The 13,862-nt window shown below is 48.0% G+C and overlaps 7 protein-coding genes across 7 annotated transcripts; 5 read left to right on the forward strand and 2 right to left on the reverse strand.

Annotated features, from left to right (window-relative positions):
• Window positions 1-1,275: 1,275 nt before the first annotated feature.
• Window positions 1,276-2,825, forward strand: FOBCDRAFT_244522 (uncharacterized protein; the record flags this gene model as incomplete). The annotated part of the gene is made up of 4 exons (XM_059610610.1): window positions 1,276-1,491; window positions 1,547-1,860; window positions 1,957-2,244; window positions 2,294-2,825. The coding sequence occupies 4 exons, from the start codon at window positions 1,276-1,278 to the stop codon at window positions 2,823-2,825; spliced, it is 1,350 nt and encodes a 449-aa protein (XP_059466039.1).
• Window positions 2,826-3,221: 396 nt separating this feature from the next.
• Window positions 3,222-4,620, forward strand: FOBCDRAFT_232836 (uncharacterized protein). Its single transcript, XM_031191698.3, has one exon. It carries the CDS (start codon window positions 3,245-3,247, stop codon window positions 4,487-4,489), a length of 1,245 nt encoding a protein of 414 aa, XP_031032929.2. The 5' UTR covers window positions 3,222-3,244; the 3' UTR covers window positions 4,490-4,620.
• A 660-nt stretch (window positions 4,621-5,280) lies between these two features.
• FOBCDRAFT_232837 (Chloroperoxidase) lies at window positions 5,281-6,411 on the forward strand. The gene is made up of 4 exons (XM_031191699.3): window positions 5,281-5,499; window positions 5,546-5,752; window positions 5,800-6,096; window positions 6,144-6,411. The coding sequence occupies exons 1-4, from the start codon at window positions 5,415-5,417 to the stop codon at window positions 6,248-6,250; spliced, it is 696 nt and encodes a 231-aa protein (XP_031032930.2). The 5' UTR covers window positions 5,281-5,414; the 3' UTR covers window positions 6,251-6,411.
• Window positions 6,412-6,574: 163 nt separating this feature from the next.
• Window positions 6,575-8,665, forward strand: FOBCDRAFT_323822 (uncharacterized protein; the record flags this gene model as incomplete). The annotated part of the gene is made up of 2 exons (XM_054707187.2): window positions 6,575-6,999; window positions 7,588-8,665. Exons 1-2 carry the CDS (start codon window positions 6,653-6,655, stop codon window positions 8,663-8,665), a joined length of 1,425 nt encoding a protein of 474 aa, XP_054563162.2. The 5' UTR covers window positions 6,575-6,652.
• A 286-nt stretch (window positions 8,666-8,951) lies between these two features.
• FOBCDRAFT_232840 (uncharacterized protein) lies at window positions 8,952-9,923 on the forward strand. Its single transcript, XM_031191702.3, has one exon. It carries the CDS (start codon window positions 9,045-9,047, stop codon window positions 9,807-9,809), a length of 765 nt encoding a protein of 254 aa, XP_031032933.2. The 5' UTR covers window positions 8,952-9,044; the 3' UTR covers window positions 9,810-9,923.
• A 70-nt stretch (window positions 9,924-9,993) lies between these two features.
• Window positions 9,994-10,996, reverse strand: FOBCDRAFT_232842 (uncharacterized protein). Its single transcript, XM_031191703.3, has 2 exons — window positions 10,764-10,996; window positions 9,994-10,715 (listed from the first exon to the last, which is right to left on the reverse strand). The coding sequence occupies exons 1-2, from the start codon at window positions 10,875-10,877 to the stop codon at window positions 10,044-10,046; spliced, it is 786 nt and encodes a 261-aa protein (XP_031032934.2). The 5' UTR covers window positions 10,878-10,996; the 3' UTR covers window positions 9,994-10,043.
• A 781-nt stretch (window positions 10,997-11,777) lies between these two features.
• Window positions 11,778-13,410, reverse strand: FOBCDRAFT_280554 (permease for cytosine/purines, uracil, thiamine, allantoin-domain-containing protein; the record flags this gene model as incomplete). Its single annotated transcript, XM_059611584.1, has 3 exons — window positions 11,778-12,675; window positions 12,726-12,949; window positions 13,003-13,410. 3 exons carry the CDS (start codon window positions 13,408-13,410, stop codon window positions 11,778-11,780), a joined length of 1,530 nt encoding a protein of 509 aa, XP_059467968.1.
• Window positions 13,411-13,862: the final 452 nt, after the last annotated feature.

Here is a 13,862-nt window from a genome sequence, read left to right on the forward strand (position 1 = left end):
ATGGGGGTGATACACGGGAGCTTCCGTCACAATTACAGCGAAGAACATGATCTCGAGATACGACGTTAAAGAAGTTTGTTGAGAAGTTGGCATGCACTTGTAGATATTCACGTGGGATAAGAGTGAAAGATCGAATGCAACGATGAAAGACGTTGATCTACGAGGGTATCCAGCGGGATCCTCCCTGTGAAAATGTTTCAACTCCACTGAAAACGCTTTTGACGTGCCCTGCATTAGCGCACTGGTTAGTCAGTTAGTGCGTGGACTGGAGAGCCCGATCTGCGACAATCGCCACATCCCGCCTTGGAGCGAGACAGGGTTACGAAGTCAATCACAAGGCCCCGGTCCAGACATTCTGTCGAGCCAGAGGATGTTAAATGTTGCCCATGATGCTGTCCACTGAGTCTTCTTTCTCTTCACAACACAAAGTAGCAGTTCCTCATACGAAAAATTAAAGACAGTGTTCGATTACCTAGGTATTTAGGACGCCATAGACGTTGCTAGCTACCTACTTGAGACAATCCCAAAGCATGATTGGTGAAAGAAATCTCACGTGAGGGCTCTCCAAACCCCGCCCCTTCTTCACCATGAACATGCTATAGTCTCTACAGCAATCGGTTGCATTAGTAAACCTACTCACTCACAAACGAACATGTCTCGCTATCTCTTGCCAGGCCCGGCCCCTGAAAATCTCCAAATTCTAAGCCAGAGTCCACCACTGGTCCCAAACCTAGGAAGACAACGTAAAGCCATCACTTTAGCCTGCGAACCATGTCGTCAGCGCAAGTCCCGAGTGCGCAGTTCCATGTTTCCTCAGTGTGCGAGACGATGAGTTAACAAGGTCTTTTTTTCTAGTGCGACGGCGCCAAACCTCGATGTTCACACTGCATCAGACGAAGGACGGAGTGCCACTACCGGACTCCCCTTGAACAGCAGGGGGCGTATCAAGAACTATTCCGAATTCTAGCGACAAAGCCAATGCATGAAGGGACTGATATCCTGAGAAGAATCCAGAGCGGCCATGATGTTGAGTCGATACTTGACCACATTCAACGTGCAGATCTTCTCAAGCAGGCGCATGTAGTGCCGGATCACTATTACCAGTATGAGTTTCCTTATCGCAGAGAAATGCCTAGCTTCTTGATCCAAGAAGGCAACCAGTACCTTGATTCATGGCTGTATAAATACTCATTGAGTGAGACGAGGATACAAGATAGTGACAATCCACCAACAGAGTATCCTATAATTTACGAGGCTCCTTATCATGCAGCCGAAATGGTTGAGCCTCGACTAGACCATATCGACGCGCGGAAATGGACGTGCATCATCGATGATAACAGTTTATTACGGAAGCTACTAGAGACGTATTTCATGACCGAATACACTTTCTATGCAGCCTTCCAAAAGAACTACTTTCTGGAGGACATGGCAGCAGGCCGAAGCAAATACTGCTCTTCCCTTCTAGTCCATGCAGTCCTTGCATCTGCTTGCGTGGGTAAGACCCCATAGTTTATCAGACCACCGAGTTCTAAATCATTGTTTCCAGCACGGCTACTCCAAGATGAGTCATCGGTCTCAGTTCTGGAATCCACGGACTCTTGGGTATCAGTTCCTTGCAGAGGCACGCCGACTATGGGAGCTGGAGATTGGCAATGCTCGACTTACGACCATCCAGGCTGCAATTGTCCTATCGCTTGTGCATGATGCCAATGGTAGTGATGAGGTGGGAAGATCTTACCTGACTCAGGCCGTTGCGGCTGCGCATGCAATGCATCTATTCTCTACACCGACCAAGAACAGCGATGATCTTGAGTATTATGCAAGAGCTTTTACAGCATGGGCGTTATTTGGACTACAGGCGTGAGTCCCACTTCCTCACCTCATGACGAAGCTGACAGACAATAGCGTCCATAGCTTCCACGTGTTCAAAGCACCGCTACTATCGATGCCTCCTAGCATACAGCTATCTACGGAAGATGACTGCTATGGCGACTTCGGGCTCCGTTACCCATCAGCGAAAGGGCCCGTATCGGTGAACTATGCCAATACCTTTCGGACACTCTCTGAATTCCGGGTCATCATCAATGATGTCGCTGCTGTATTTTTCTCAGGTTTCAAGAACACTCCGGACACCATTGTGGACAGAATTAAGGGTTTCTGTATCCGTCTTGACAGCTGGTATCGAAATCTTTCGCCAGGTCTCAAACCAACAGAAATCCTTTTTCCATGGCAACTCAAGCTCCAGTAAGTTAGACAAATCATTCACTCTTTGATCAATGCTAACCCTCTTCAGTATGCACTACTACAACCTGATTGTCTATCTTCTGGAAACACTGCGCATGACAACTGCGCCTGCACTAGTTGACGACAGTGTCCAGAAGGCTTTAAGCGACGCCAAGATAAAAATGGAAACATTGCTACGCTTATACTACCTGCGGCATGGATTCGAGTCGTATGACATATTCATTATAATTCTGCTGGCTTTTATAGGCTTCATGCACGCAAAAACCTTGGATAATTCTAAGATGGTAGATTTGGAAAGCCGAAAATCGACCGTTGTCCTCGTTGTCAAAGGTCTTGGAGACCAGAGCAATAACTGTTATCTGGCCAGAGTAGTGTTTCGTCTACTGAAGGGTAGTATTGGAAGTAAAAACGACTTTCTGCTAAAAGAAGTGGGTATTGTGGAGGAAGATGGGGAGGATGAAAAGGCAATGGAGGAGCAGGTGAATTCGTCTTGGCCCGTCGACCTGGAGTGGATTGATGTTGATCCAGAGAAGAATAGATTAGACAATGTGATCAGGAAGACAAAAGAACTAGAATTCTGAGTATCCATATTCCAAGAATTATAACTAAGATTCATCTCACCCTCAGAGTCCTCTTATGTGGATATTATCAATAACTGGCTAAGACATCAGATGAGTTGGCAACCAGTTGTCCAGCACATTGACCGCAATAAATCTGGATGATCTTACCGAGGAGTCGAGGACATCAAAGGTGCATTAAACGGCAGATCTATAAGGATTATGCCGGCAGCCTGCGACTAGACTTCTGGAGATTATTTGACTCACCAATTGTTGAGCATTCGGCTTTGAGTCTGGACAGTACGACATATTGATGACACGGAGATAGCAGCATGATGGCTTTAGCCGGCTCCACCGGGATAACGTCATGACTTCACTTGAAATAATTAAAAGGCGTGTCTCTCATCTCTAACATAGCATAAACAACTATCGCACCAACAATTATGGCTTCTTGGTACACCAATGAGACGACACATCAGGCTTTTGATAACAAGCCTACGCCGTTGATCAGCTTTGGCCAGCCATTTCAAGAAATATGTCTCAAACAGATCCAAGACAGGTTCAAAAGCTCACGGGTTTTCATCATAGCATCTCGCTCGTTGTCGAAGAACACTTCCTACGTTGAGGACCTCAAATCTGCCCTGGGAGATCGCATTGCTGGCGTTCATATCGGCATCTCACCGCATACGCCGATTCCGGAAATCGTGGACATCTTGGCTGAAGTCAAGCCCCTCAACATCGACTGCATCGTAACTTTGGGTGCAGGAAGTATCACCGACGGAGCCAAGCTCGTGCGGTTCGCTATTGCAAATGATACTTGGACCGAAGAGGAGGTCGGTACGCTCTGGGGCGGCAAGTCGCACAACCCTCACAAACGGGAGGATTTGCACAAACCTACGATTCCGTTGATCTGCATCCCGACTTCGCTTTCTGGTGGTGAATACCAGGCCATAGCCGGAGCGACAGACTCAAAGAGCAAAGCCAAACACACCTTTGAGCCAAACGTTGATCCCGACTTGGTCATACAAGACCCGCAGTTAACAACCATGACACCACAAAAGATCTGGCTCAGCACCGGTATCCGTTCCGTTGACCATTGCGTTGAGACTCTATGCTCATTGCAGAGTAACGATGATGGTGATGCATGGGCAGCCAGAGGTCTAGAGAAGTTAATCTCTGGGCTTCTACGATGCAAGCATGACTCTCAGGATCTCAACGCCCGCCATCTTTGTCAAACCGGCGTCGTCGAAGCCATGCGCGCTGTTTCTTCAGGTGTACCTCTCGGCGCAAGCCACGCGATAGGCCATCAGCTTGGACCCTTAAACGTCGGCCACGGCGAGACGAGCTGCATCCTCCTACCAGCAGTCTGCATGTTCAACGCCCGCAAGAACGCCAACAACGATCGTCAGAAACGTACAGTGGACATTCTGTTAAAGCAGGACACTGTAAAATCTCTACTGGCTGAGAAGAAGGTTTCGGAGGAAGGTGTTGATCTTGGGGATATTCTTGATCTGATCATTCGGGAATTAGAAATGCCACGGACTTTGAAGGATGTTGGTGTTACGTCTGAGCATTTCCCTGGTTTGGCTGAGAATAGTCTTAATGATATTTGGATCAAGACGAATGCTTATCCAATTACGAAGACGGACGAGGTTATGGAGATTTTGGAAGCTGTTGCTGGCAATTGAGTAATTATTTATGTAGGCTGGACTTTGGGTGGCCCAGTACCAGCGCAAGTGGCCCATGACAACCCCATTCAAGGATCACTTCAAGACACAATACGCATAGTTATGTCATCAATTTGGCTTTTACTCTATCCCAGCATCTAGTTCAATTTCGGATTGAGCAGATGTCTTCAAATGCCTTTATCAGATCATCCCTCTTTCACTACCTCCAGTCGTTCTATGACGAAATCATAGCTCCCGATAAGATAGTCGCGGTGAGTAACTTGCCCCTAAGGAGCAAGAAACCCTCTGATATTAAATCAAAGGGTCAAAAATACCTAATGTAAGCTTTACTAAATCTGTACTAAATTTACCTAAGTCTTTTTGTCATTTAGGATAAAGTCCCAAGTTTTCTAGCCTCCCCTTGCTTGCCTCTGAACAAAAATAAGCATCTTTCCGCTAACCTATCTTCAAAGGCTGGATTGGACATAGAAGCCGAAACTCTATCGGAACAATTCCCATCTTAACCTTATAAAACCCGTAAATATCTACAGGGCACCACGAGCTGCCTTTCCAAGTAATTCACCCTAGGCTCGGTTCACCACCCGGACCCTCATCATCTCCACAACCAAGGGGTCCAAGCATTAACATGGCGTTTTAAGATGGTAATTACAATCGCTACTATTGGTTCATCTCCGGACCTGCATCTTTCGTCCGAGTCGCGCGGCGATTTTGCACCAATCTCGCGACTCCAAAATAACGGCTTCGTCCTGTTTCTGCAAGTCGTCCGTGAGCCTCGGCATTGACCGCGACAAATTGGAGGGAGCTAAAATAGAATGTGAAAGATGATCGTCGCTCAGGGGAAGATGTTGATAAAATGTCGTAAGGAGACTGTCCTTGCTTGTGATTTTGGTTCTGTATCCTTTGAGCTTTGTTGGAAGAAATCACGATGCTTTTTAACGTTGCCTTCTTTTGCTCTGCAGCTCTGGCTGTTAGCGCCAGCAATGAGTGGCGCGCACCTACGGCGTCTGATCGTAAGTTTTATCATACCGATGATTAGGCCGTGACTAATAATTACAGGCCGAAGCCCTTGCCCCATGGTGAATGCAGTCGCCAATCACGGATATCTGCCTCGCGACGGCCTCCATATCTCGCTTGAGGATCTGATCGTCGCCTTCACCGACGCCATCAACCTCGATCCAGCTGCGACAGCTCTCGTCGGCCAAAAGGCTCTCACCACTGGGAACAATGGCACTTTCAACCTCGATGACCTGAACAAGCATGGAGGTGCGTATCCTTACGTATATCACGACGTTACAAGCTAATTGAACTAGTTATCGAGCACGACGGCAGTCTGAGCCGCGCCGACATCTTCTTCGGCGATAACCACAGCTTCAACGAGACCATCTGGGCCTCCACAGCCTCTCACTTCACCGAGCCAACCATCTCCATCGCGACCGCCGCCAAGGCTCGCAAAGAGCGCCTCAAAGCCGCTGAAGCTGCCAACCCCGAGTTCTCCCTACCTGCCGATCTTCAGCAGTTCAGCTTCATCGAGACTGCGCTCTACCTGTCTGTCTTTGGAAATTTGAACGATGGAAATGCCAAGACAGAGTGGGTCAAAACATTGTTCCGTAAGTGAACCTGTCCAGTAAATTGATATGAAGCTGACGTTTTGCAGAGGAGGAACGCTTGCCTATTGAGGAGGGATTCAAGAGATCTGACGATGTGATCACTGCTGCTGGTATCCTTGGTCTTGTTGCCAAGGTGGCCGTTGCTAGTATTTAAAATGATGCAGCATGGTTAGATATTGATAGCAAATCACTGAGTATGTCAGCTACCTCTGGCATGTCCCTCTCCTTTGTGTTGTTGTGACGGAAGAATGGCTCGGCTGAATCTTATGACCGGCATTTTGATGAGAAGCTACTCGATTTAATGATAATCTCATGTTGTTATCACGCAAAGGTCCATTGTTCAATCAGAGTGACTAGAAAACGCCATGACACTCACCTATGCAACTGGCGAGTTGCATTTTCATGTAAGCCCTAGTAAACTTCGCACATCTGATCTGCATGGCAACAAATGTTGAGATGTGTTCTCACCAAATTCTGTTATCAAGTAGTCCGACCATATATTGTCCCAACGTTAGTCATTTTGTTACCAAGGTCGATTAATTATAACGCCTCCAAAATGCCCTCAATCACCGCCATAACAATCTTCATCTTCGGCCTCAGCGCCTTCAACCACGGCGTCAGCAATCTCATCTCCCCGCGCAAGGGCCTCACCGCAAAGCAATTGCCAGAGTCTGCCCTCCCCGCACTCAACGGCTTTTCAGTCGCCATCATCGGAATCGGCATCTATTACATGCTGGCTGCCTATCAAGAGAATCGAGGCTTCTTTGCCCTCACCCTGGCGCGATTCATTTCAGCCAGAATCTTTTGGGTGCAAGGACCTGCTTGGAGAGTAATTGCAACGTGGGAGGCATTCTCAGCTGGTCTCACAGCTGTCGCTCTGGCTTATGAGGGCTACTATGGGAGGTAAGCAGGATGGCCAGATGGGAACTCTCTAATAAGTTCCCGAGCATCGAGAGTCTAGCTAGGGGAGGCAAGAAAACTCAGGGCCTTGATCTTGAGTGATGGGAAGACTTAGGTAATTTAGCATAATCTTTGGATTCCCTTTATTTAGTTTATCTTAACATCCTATATCAAGGTCGGATGTTTTCTTAGTCCCCGGGCCTAGGCACGAGTTTTTGTGATTAAGAGAGTGTCATCTGGATTTATTGAGAACCTGCTTCAGACTGCTTTTATTGGCTGTTCTGTTGGCCATCGCGGAATCTTTTGAGGAGAAGCTGATGAAACAAGATATGGTGTCGCCATACACCCGTGTTTACAGCATGAAGCTTAACCTGATGGCCAGCCAATATACCCTGAATATTTGAAATGGAACAAAGTGTAATCTTTGAGAGTTTTGACACAGCCAACCAGCTTCAACTATGCATAAAACCTTGATACGTCATGTAGAGAAGTCATTTTCTTGCCGAGTGACTTACCAATTTGCGATTATATAAGGGTTGCCTTCCCGGCTACAAAAATGTGTAGCAGCATCAGCAGGCTGACACCGACAAGGCGGGGTGCTGCTTACACCGTCTGCAACCACATTCTGCAAGCGTTCGACATCTGCAATCCGCCACAATACATGATCAGCAATCCATCAGCCATGAAGCTACAAGATATCCCCGTAGAGCTACGGCAAAACATATTTGAGTTAGCTCTAACGGCTCCGGTTGCACCATCGAGTCCCTCAGAGAGCCAACATGGCCGATATCGACGAGCTCACCATCCTCAAGACCGTTACTGGCGTCCTACGGGCGTCTGGGAACAGGCACCCAAGAACAAAGCTCTGAGCTTGCTTCTGGTCAGTAAGCAGTTTCACGCCGAGGTTCAGGATGTTGCCACTCGTCTCCCAAACAACTACCATGTCGATATCATGTTTGTCAAGAACTATGGCCTCTGGACTACATGGGATTTTACGAAGCGGCCGACATCAAGATACATCGACAAAGTCACATCTACAATTCGTATCTTCGACCCAACCGACGACCTTGACGATCGCTTTAAGGACAGCTTGATCTTCCTAGGTGGCTGTGGAGGACCGGAGCCCGCAGTTTGGGCGTTTTACGACCTTCTCATAGGCTTGATAGAATATGGGCCTGGATACCTCGGCCGCCTGGATAACTCCTGCTTCATCATCAATGAAATCGAAGTGGATGTTGTCGCTCCAACGGACGGCGCCGCTCACACCAAGCTTGAGTGCAGGGACAACGAGAATCCTGTTTGGCTGTACCAGAGTCGCATCCGCTCCAGGGACGAGCGGGTACCGGAGAAGCGACTCATCAGTTACATGACCAATGAGTTGGACTACGTTTTCAGTGCGACCCGTTATACCATTGAATATTGTTTGGAGCTGCACGAACATATCACAGAAAGCATCATATTCAAGGTCAACGGGCAGGAGTGGAAGAAGATACAGATGAATGAGGTTCTGCAAAACTGTGATATCTCGAGATGGCAATACGATGTGGGTTTCCGGGATCGCAATGCGATGAAGATGACGAGATGGCTGAACTGGGTTCTTGACCGACGAGAGAGGATGAAGAAGGGCCTTGAGCTGGATGAAAACAGGCCTGATACTTATCTTCTCTAAAGTAGTGATCAGGAAGCTATCACGGAAAGGGAATTCGAAGGAATCTCATGACAGACGTTGTCGCTGAGAGATGCGCGAATAACGGCGTCTTGCAATGCATGACCATCCTCAACACAGGAAATATGCGTGTCTCAAGGGCCAAGTGTTTCAAGAATAGGCCGTATCGAATTTTGTCAAGATCCAATTATTTTCAAGAATACACCTGATTGACGTTCCCTTGTGGAGATCCTTACCTGATCAGTTTCGGACTTAACGGCCGGGAGGGTCATCATCAAAGTACTGTAACGGCATGACGTATTCGACCGGATATTTATATAAACAACTAGGAGAATTCTGGCTTGCCATAAAACTTTGATCAAAATCATCTTCTTATAGTAAAATGGCACCTTCAGGTCTTGCAATCATCATTGGCGCCGGTCCAACAAGCGGTCGCGGCATCGCCCGTGTTCTCGCCCGTCAAGACGGCGGTAACCTCGCCGTCGCCATCTTGGCCCGCAACGCCGATAACCTCAACAGTCTGCGCGACTCACTCCGCAAAGAAACCAACGGGGTTCTTCATTCTTTCCCTACAGACACTCAGCCGGAAAACCTACGCCAGGCGTTCAAAGACATCGCCAACCATGAAGACTTCAAGGATCTCAAGCTCAAGCTGGCAATTTATCACGTCAAGCACGCCAGCAAGAAGCCTTTCCTTGAAGAAACGCCCGAGGAGTTCAACGAAAGCATGCAGGTATACACCACCGGCGCAGTAGTCTTCGCCCAAGAAGCTCTCAAGCTCATGTACGAGCAAAACGGCGGCCAGACCCTTCTTGCCGATACAAACGGTGCCAAGAAGGGTACTATTATTTTCACTGGCACACTGGGAGCTATGCGTACAAACACTGGCTACGCAGCTTACGGAGCGACTCGCGCCTCTGCTAGAATGGTTGCGCAGGCTATTGCGAAGGAGCATAGCAAGTTTGGCATTCAGTGCGTTCATGCTATTGCGAATGGAAGGATTACGGATGAGGATACTGAAGAGACGAGGACCGGAAAGCATATGAGGGCTGAAGATGTTGGACAGACGTATTTGTGGCTTTCGCAGCAACCGAGTTCGCTTTGGGTTCATGAGTTGGACTTGAGACCTGCGCAGGAGTCGTTTTAGAATGTCAAAGTTACTGATGTACCTCGACACGGTGATAAGTTCAGTACATGCGTCAAAAGTAAAACACGCTACTTACCAACGTGTGATGTGACGTTTTGTGAAAGGTGGCTATTGGCATGAATGGTGAAGCGAGGAGCATGTACTTCGCATAAGTGTCACAATAGTGTGTTTCTGAGCTTCCGGCCTCACCAACAATAATTTCCACTCATATTACAGTGCCAAATATCTAAAATGCTAGTACATTTCCAATCCACCACTAGCAGATAAAGCTTGCCCTGTAATCCACCGACTCTCTTCTGAAGCCAACCAAGCAACAATCTGTGCAACATCATCAATCTCACCCAACCTATTCCCTGCAGCGGTCTGTTTCTTCTGCATCTCGATAATCTCCTTAGGAATATTGTCCAATAAATCGCTCTGCACTGGTCCAGGATTAACAGCATTCACTGTATGTCCCTCTTCTCCCAGCTCAGCTGCCCATGAGCGCGTGAGTCCTTCAAGAGCTGCTTTGGAAGCGCAGTACAGGGAGAGATTCTTGAAACCGCAGCGGGCGCCTACTGATGAAATGTTGATGATGCGGCCACCGCCGGACGAGGGGAGATAGGGTTTTACTGCTTGGAGGAGCAGAAGAGGGGCGCGGACGTTGAGGTAGAAGATTGAGTCAAAGTCGGATGTTGTGATGTCGGCATGAGATTTGACGACTTCCATGCCCGCGTTGTTGACTAGGATATCGATTTGAGGACCAAATGCAGCGACAGATTGACGAATGATCTCTGCGGGAGACGACTCGTTTTTGAGATCTGCTTTGACACCAATGCATTCTGATGGTGGATCGAGTGATGCGATTTTGTCAGACAACTTCTTCACTAGCTTTTCGCTGCTTGGAGAAGTGTATGTAGCCACAACCTGCCGTGCTCAGTAATGCTGTTTAACGACACTCAAGAGCTTCCTCACCTTTGCACCTCTTTTTGCAAGCTCATAAGCAAAGCCAGCACCAAGGCCTCGAGAAGCGCCTGTAACGATAGCGACCTTGCCCTTGAGGGTTTGGAAATTTCGTTGAGTCTCCATGGCTATGAATTAGATGAGATTTTGATGGGAAATGATCTAGTCAGCAATTGCGATTGCATTTCGACGCTCATTTATACGCGGCTCTCTAGAGTCTTGGCATTGCGATCCTTCTGATTTCCTGTTCAGTCCCGAGCTGAACGCCGATGGCAACGGAGATGTGACGCAAGTGGGCTTCGGCGATAACTTCAACGTCAACCATGATTGGTCCTTTCTTAGGGGCGATATTTCGGCGTTAAGACAAACAACAATCAATGTAATTCTTACTATAGCCGAAAAGCTTCATTAAATACACGACGAAAAACTAATCATTGTCTGATTTTTAATAATGCCTTATTTATATCTCGTGATATTTCCATTCGAACAAGAAGTAAAGAAGAGGGTTCAAGCACCATGTCCATGGAGAGTATGCATCTGGGCACTTCATACTTTCAAGCTTCATACAGGTGTTTTTTCTATACCCAATGTTAAGTCATTTGGAGGAAGAGTTAAACAGGAAGGGGTCAGAGAGTAGTCGCTGGTTTGAGAGATCGAGTTTCACTCAGTCGCAGAAGGTCAGACCTGTAGGGGGGCGCGCAAACTTGAAGCCCAATCAATCAAGACGGAAAACGAGATTGATTCATTGTAAAGCGATGATGAAGTAAGGCTGTAGGGTCATTTTGTAATAGCCGATTGGTTAATTTCGATATGGTGAGAATGAACCCGTCATGCACTACATAATATGAGTTGGGGGAATGGATTCAACAACTCAAATGACTCAGGTTAGTCGGGTAACTCTGGCAGATTGTAGGTTGTAGTCGAACTGAATGGCAGAACGACTGTCTTGATATTGATTTATTTATGGGATTTGAAGTAATCCAATTACAATTTTACCCCTTTCAAATGCCCCATACGCGTACGTCTCTATCGCTTATAAATCTTGAGCTCAAAGTATCGCAAGACAGGGAAGACAATAATAGCGAATCCGCAACCCAGCCACATTCCCAAATCCGCATTAGAAGCAGCTTTAGAAATAGGACCGATGTACCAAACCTGGGACATGCCGAGGATAGCACCAACCCAACCAATGATGAAGCTTGCGAGAGCAGCAAGACCAATGGGAAGATAGTTCTTGTCCTCCCAAGCGGTCCAGTCAAAACCTTGGCGACCTCGGAAGAACCAGTGTTCCTCCATGACGATGCAAATCATAAGCATGACCCAGTAACCCATCAGACTGACAAAGTTCTGGAAGACAACGAACAGGCTTTCACGACCGGCCATAGCGAGGACGAGAGTGATGACAGACATGACGGTTGACCAGGCCCATCGTGGAACAGCCTTAGTATAGCGACCGAGAACCTGGCATCCAAGTGAGGCGGAGTACAAAGATGGAGTACTGTTGGCAATGACACCAAGGGCGATGATAACAGAGCAGAAGTTGCCAAAGCCATGAAGAGGACTATAAGCCTCGACAATGAGAGCACCGGTGCTGATGGCATTGGCATCAGACCAAGCCTTGTTATCAACAATACCAGTAGCAAGGCCAATAGCAATGAGATACACAAGGGTAAACGACACTGTCAATCCAGTGACAGTGAGCAAAAAGACCTTGAGGCGGGAAGTGCGCTCTGGGTAGTAGACATAAAAGTCAGAAGCAGCAGCAGCCCATGAGTTGGGGACATAGAAACAGAGGGAGAAGAACGACAATCGGCTGGCAGCGAGTACATTGCCAGAGACAGTGGGTTTAGCGGCGGCATTGAAGGAGGGCCCTGCAACGCCGATAAGCACGGCAAGGACAACGACCTGAGCGATCCAAGCGTATCTGTGCCGCGTCAGTACATGCGCATGCATAATGGATGAATGGAGACGTACCGTTCATAAGTATGGAAGATCCTCATGCCAAAGACGGCGACGACCCATGAGACGATGGCGACGACGATGACGCCAACCAAGATGGTCATGGTTCCGCCACTGACGGCTGACAAGACCTGTCCACCGATAATGCAGTCAATGGTAGCATATCCGACCATGAGAACGATGTTGAGGAATGTCGGAAGCTTAGATGGCCAGTAACCCATGAAGTATCGCAGAACAACCTGTGTCACAGCGTGTCAGTCAACACCATCACCACCGATACATTTACACTTACCATGGTACGATTCCCACTCTGCGGCCCCCAAGTCGCCATGTACGCCGTTGAACAAGCCCCAAGAATCGTTCCAAAGACAGCAAGCAACGCGCTATCAAGAAATCCCAAGCCAAAGACCATAGGTCCAAACAGACCCGTCGCCAGGTTGTTCAGCGACAGATTCGCACTGAACCATAGCACCGCAACCTGCAAGTCAGCAGCACTAGAAGCTTCTTGTCGTTCCTCTGGAAGAACACGCTCAATACCTCGGGCTTCAAGCCCAGCGAGGCCTTCGATGCGATTATTCAGCTTCTGGAAGGACGACAGGGAGATGCTAGGGGGGTTTGAGCTTTCATCGCCCGTGGGTGATGAGCTCACGGTCGCTGACTTCTCATGCGTGGCTTCTGCCGTGTGTGTTGGTAGAGACATTATGAGGTCAATGGCCGCAGTGTGGAAATTAAACAGGAGAGGAAAAAGGAAATGTATGCACGGCACACAGAGTCCGTGTGGTAAAGAGGTTGCGTTGCAGGAGTTGAAAAAGGGAATGCAAACAGAGTTTGTTTTTGTCTTGCAGATAATGAACCCATGTAAGCTGTCTCGGTTGGAGCGAACGGATGGGAATGGGAGACGGAACGTTACCGACCTCTCATTGACGGTAAAAAGCTCATGCATGCATGCTTGACTGGTCCATGGTATTGGTGTTGGTTGTGGCTTGAAGCTGACAACCAGGGTTTTAAGGTCTAGGTCCGTTAGTCCATGTAGTTAATTTAGCAATGAAACCATCCCCCGTGTGCGCTAGCAGGAATGGGTTTAGAGGGGAGGTAAGGATCGGTTGGAGCGGAACCGTGATGGCTACGCCGCGGAGCGGGAGGGAAGGGAAG

Source organism: Fusarium oxysporum, chromosome X (genome assembly GCF_013085055.1).
Source record: "Fusarium oxysporum Fo47 chromosome X, complete sequence".
Classification (NCBI taxonomy): domain Eukaryota; kingdom Fungi; phylum Ascomycota; class Sordariomycetes; order Hypocreales; family Nectriaceae; genus Fusarium; species Fusarium oxysporum.

Bases quoted from the DNA above. Each gene is read 5' to 3' on its own strand.
- FOBCDRAFT_232836 (XM_031191698.3), top strand. From the start codon at position 3,245: ATGGCTTCTTGGTACACCAATGAGACGACACATCAGGCTTTTGATAAC.
- FOBCDRAFT_232837 (XM_031191699.3), top strand. From the start codon at position 5,415: ATGCTTTTTAACGTTGCCTTCTTTTGCTCTGCAGCTCTGGCTGTTAGC. The intron at 5,753-5,799 runs GTGCGTATCCTT...TAATTGAACTAG, and splicing joins TGACCTGAACAAGCATGGAG to TTATCGAGCACGACGGCAGT. The intron at 6,097-6,143 runs GTAAGTGAACCT...GACGTTTTGCAG, and splicing joins GTGGGTCAAAACATTGTTCC to AGGAGGAACGCTTGCCTATT.
- FOBCDRAFT_232840 (XM_031191702.3), top strand. From the start codon at position 9,045: ATGGCACCTTCAGGTCTTGCAATCATCATTGGCGCCGGTCCAACAAGC.
- FOBCDRAFT_232842 (XM_031191703.3), bottom strand. From the start codon at position 10,877: ATGGAGACTCAACGAAATTTCCAAACCCTCAAGGGCAAGGTCGCTATC. The intron at 10,716-10,763 runs GTGAGGAAGCTC...TGAGCACGGCAG, and splicing joins TTGCAAAAAGAGGTGCAAAG to GTTGTGGCTACATACACTTC.